Raw genomic sequence first — 4,484 nt, 5'->3', positions numbered from 1 at the left:
AGTGTCTTTGGCTGGAGGATTGTCACACTTTCTGGTTCTACTTCTCTTTGTTTACAACCTTCCCTTTTATGGGCCCAGTGTTACTGACTCCATGTGTGACATGTGTCACTACTGGTCTTAGCACTCTGTCTAAGCTCGGCCCACAGTTACGTGGCCACAGCCAGGTAGGCATGGCCCACTCTGCAAGGGGCTGCTTGCCCCTCCTTGCTCTCCTGCTCTTCTCTTGCTCCCTTGATCTTCCTCTCTTCCCTTCCCCCCCCTCTCCATTTCCTTCCCCATTCTCTCTCCACATACTCATGGTTGGCCTCTACCTCTCTATTCCCCTTCTCTCTCTCTCTCTCTCTCTCTCTCTCTCTTTCTCTCTCTCTCTCTCTCTCTCTCTCTCTCTCTCTCTTTCTCTCTCTCTCCCTCTGCTTTTCTTTGCCTCTAGTACCCTCCTAATCCTACAACCCCGTGCCCTTAATAAACTCTATTCTGTACTATACCAACATATGGCTTGTCCCTCAGGGGTAAGGGATGCCTGGGCAGGGGGTCGCTGAGGCACTCCATTTCCCCATACCTCACTACACCTCCATGGAACATATCCCCCTTTGCATTAGTTTTTGTTTTTGTTTTTTTTTTTTATAGCCAGTACTTGCATTCATTGACACCTATTTTACTGGCCCCACAGTTGTTGCCAATGGTGGGGAGATCTGTATGATAGTCTTCTGTGGAGTCATTATAAACTCTCTCAAGACTGACAGTTAGGAGAGGAGGTGCAAAGCCCTGTTTACCTGAAGCTCTCATACCACTGTGGTTGTCTGCCTTTTGATTCCCCGTGTTTTGTATTATACCTGTTTCCATCTTTCCCAATGATAAATCCATAAGTGAAGATTTTAGAGCTATCAAACCCATGTTTAATCTTTTAATATGCACCTTGAGAAATTTAGAGATAAAAATGTTACAAGAGAATTCTGGTGTTAAAAAGTAAATATAGGTATAATATTAAGCACAATTTCCTCACACTAGGTATATATTATTTATGTTATATAACACACACACACACACACACACACACACTTATACAGATATATCTATTCTGAAGTAAGGAATAGAAACTTCTTTTATTCATTTATGTTTTGCTTGCTTTGTTTTAGATTTATGGTTTCTCTGTATAGCCCTAGTTGTCTTAGAAGTCACTCTGTAGACCAGGCTAGCCTCCAAATCAGAGTTCTGTCCACCTCTGTCTTCTGAGTTCAGGGATTAAACGTGTATATCACCACCACCCAGCTCAGAGAGGAACTGTTGACAGAGACGTAGTCATTAACTCAATCTGTTCTCTATGGGTGCGACTCTTCAGTCTATAGATTATTAAAAGTATAGTAAATAATTTATTGATTTTATGATTAATTTTCTAAGAAATTAAGAATGATGTGTATAAATTGTCGCTATACAGGTATAAAAATGAAACTAAGATCTATTTAAAATGTAATTTTTCCAATTGTATTCAATTTCTGCATCTTTTGAAGTAAAAGTGAATATTTTAAAAAGATTTATTAGTTATGTAGACAGAATCCAACTGGCATGTACACCCACAGACTGGAAGAGGGCATGACATCTCATAAGAGATGGTGGTGAGCCACCATATGGTTGGTAAGAATTGAATTCAGGACCTCTGGAGGAGCAGACTGTGCTCTAGACCTCTGAACTATCTCTCAAGACCCAAAATAGAGCTTCTTATTCTGTCTTCATAATTCCAAATGAAGTTCCACCTTATTTTACATAATAGTCACATTTCTTAATATTATGATCAACTGAAACAATTTGCTTACAAATTAAAAAAATAGTTCATTGCATTATGTATATTTTTCAATTTTATGTAAAAACAAACAACAACCCATGTTCTGTAGTCTTCAGTTATCTTTTAGTATCTTTATTAGGAGAACATTGAAGTGTTTTCTTTGTTAAGTTGTCCACTGATGTCCACGTTTACATCTTTACTCACAGACATACATTACATACACATGATAATGATGAATACAATTAAACAGTTAATAATTTTTATGTTATCTGAATGGCCTATATGTGCTGTCATTGGAGCTCTCTTCCAATCATTTATTGAAAGACACTAGCCTTCTGTATTTTGTTATTTTCATGTATGTTTCAGATTTGTGATATAAAATATCAAAGTAACTTCAAGCCTGGTTGTTTAGAGTCCACTTATTTTTGATCTCCATTTTCCTTTCCTTTCCTTTTCTTTTCTTCTCTCTCTTTTTTTTTCTTTTTGGTCACAAAGTTAAGTGATTTACCCCATAGGTATTCATACTTTCATTGACTGAATAATGATTTTACGCACACATATTTGCATTTGTCTAGTTCTTCATGATCTTATTTTGATTTGGTATCAAAGAAATGATTTCTATTACAAAAGAAATAAATACATATTATATTGAAGGCATTGTAGTTTAGCAATGTACAGGGGTTATCTACAATTGATGTGGTCCTAAAATATATTTTTATAGGTGCTAATAATTCTAGTCTGTGCTGTTTTTTTTAATCTTAATTAAATAATTTCCTTTATTTACATTCCAAAAGTTGACCACCTTCCCGGCCCTGCTCTTCACGAGTTCTTCAACACATCTCTTCCTCCCCCTCCTCTGAGAGGGTGCTCCCTCATCTGTCCACCCACCCCCATCTCACCTACACCAGCATCCCTCTTCATTGGGGGCATTAAGTTCCCACAGGATTAAACACATTCTCTCCCACTGAGGTCACACAAGGCAGCCTGTACCCTGGGCCACAAACCAGACAATATATGCTTCTTGGGGTTGGCTTAGTCTCTGGGAGCTCTTAGAGGTCCAAGTTAGTTGGCAACGTTGTTCTCCTATGGGGCTTCCATCCCGTTCAGCTCCTTCAGTCCTTTCCCTTGCTCTTCTATAGCAGTCTCTGGTCTCAGTCCAATGGTTGGCTGTAAGTGTCTTCATTTGTCTCAGTCAGTCGCTTTTAGAGCCTCTCAGAGCACAATCATGCCAGGCTTCTGTCTGCATGTACAATATGCCTCAGTAATAGTGTCAGGATTTGGTGCCAGCATATGGGATGAATCTCAAGTTGGGTGGGTCTCTAAATGACCTTTCCTTCAGTCCCTGAGCCATGTTTGTTCCTGAATTTCCTTCAGACAGGAACATTCTGGCTCAAAAATTTTGAAGATGTGTGGGTAGTCCCATCACACAACTGGGGTGGTCTCTTCAGGTTCCATCTCCCCACTGTTGGGCATTTTGGGTAATGTCATCCCCATTGCTTCCTGGTACCCTCTCACATCCCAGGTCTCTGGGACTTTCTAGAGGTTGCCCCTACCCCTTACCTCCACTGCTGCATATTTTATACATTCTCATGGCCCTCTGTGCATCTCTTCCAACTATCCCCATACCTGATCCTGCCCTTCCTTTTCTCCTCTCCCCTACCCTCTCCCACCAAGTTTCCTTTCTCCCTCTGCTTCCCATGGTGTTTATTTTGTTCCCCTTTCTAAGTGGATTTCAGGTAGTCACATTAGGGCCTTTCCTTTTCTTAAGCTTCTTGCAGTCTATGTGTTGTAACATGGAATTTCTGAGTGTTTTGGTTAATATACGTTTATCAGTGAGTATATACCATGCATGTCCTTTTGAGTCTGGGTTACCTCACTAAGGATGATATTGTCTAGTTCCATCCATTTGTCTGCAAAATTCATGATGTCCTAGTTTTCTTTTTTATAGCTAAATAGTAGTTCATTGTGTGTAAATGAGCCACATTTTTCTGTATTCATCCTTCAGTTGAGGGACATCTAGCTTATTTCCAGTTTTAGACATTTACAAATAAGACTAGTATGAACCTAGTGGAGCACCTGTCCTTGTGCTATGGTGGAGCACGGTATAGCTGGGACTTTAGGTAGAACTATTTCCAATTCTCAGAGTGGTTGTACCAGTTTGCAATCCCATCAGCACTGGAGGAATATGTTCCTCTTTCTCCAGATCCTTGCCAGTATGTTCTATAGCTTGAGTTTTTGATCTTAGCCACTCTGATTGGTGTAAGGTAGAATTTCAGGGTTGTTTTTATTTGCATTTCCCTGATGATTAAGGACTTTGAATATTTCTTTATGTGTTTCTAAGCCATTCAAGATTCCTCTTTTGGTAATTCTGTTTAGATTTGTACCCATTTTTTAATTCATTTATTTGGTTTTGAGTCTTACTTCTTGAGTTCTTTCTATATATTGGATATTAGCCCTCTATCAGATATAGGATCAGAATCTTTCCTTTCTATGATCCTGTTTGTGCCAAAACTCTTTGGAATCCAGCTGTCTCTGTGATCCTGTGATTCTGGGATCTTGAAATCCTGAGATCCTAGGCATGTCAGAGCTCCTGGTAGTCAAGTGCCTCTGGGATCCTGAGATCCCAGTGTAATCAACTCCTGAGATCCTGTTGTGTCAGAGCTTCTAGGAATTAATCTTTCTCTGGTGTTGCAGGAGTGGGTTG

The 4,484-nt window shown here is 39.7% G+C and overlaps 1 protein-coding gene across 1 annotated transcript in view; it reads left to right on the top strand.

Annotated features, from left to right (window-relative positions):
* The window catches only part of LOC116091720 (olfactory receptor 4A16-like), a 7,914-nt gene extending 6,944 nt beyond the window's left edge, over positions 1 to 970 (top strand). The window contains exon 2 of the mRNA XM_031373232.1: positions 810 to 970. Within this exon, the coding sequence (XP_031229092.1) occupies positions 810 to 970 (161 nt within the window). The remainder of the gene's footprint in view (positions 1 to 809) is intronic.
* The last annotated feature ends 3,514 nt before the right edge of the window (positions 971 to 4,484 follow it).

The sequence above is a fragment of the Mastomys coucha genome, unplaced genomic scaffold (genome assembly GCF_008632895.1).
Source record: "Mastomys coucha isolate ucsf_1 unplaced genomic scaffold, UCSF_Mcou_1 pScaffold15, whole genome shotgun sequence".
In the NCBI taxonomy this organism is placed as follows: Eukaryota; Metazoa; Chordata; class Mammalia; order Rodentia; family Muridae; genus Mastomys; species Mastomys coucha.
The sequence above is the reverse complement of the archived record's forward strand: the minus strand, read 5'-3'. Positions and strand labels throughout refer to the sequence as shown.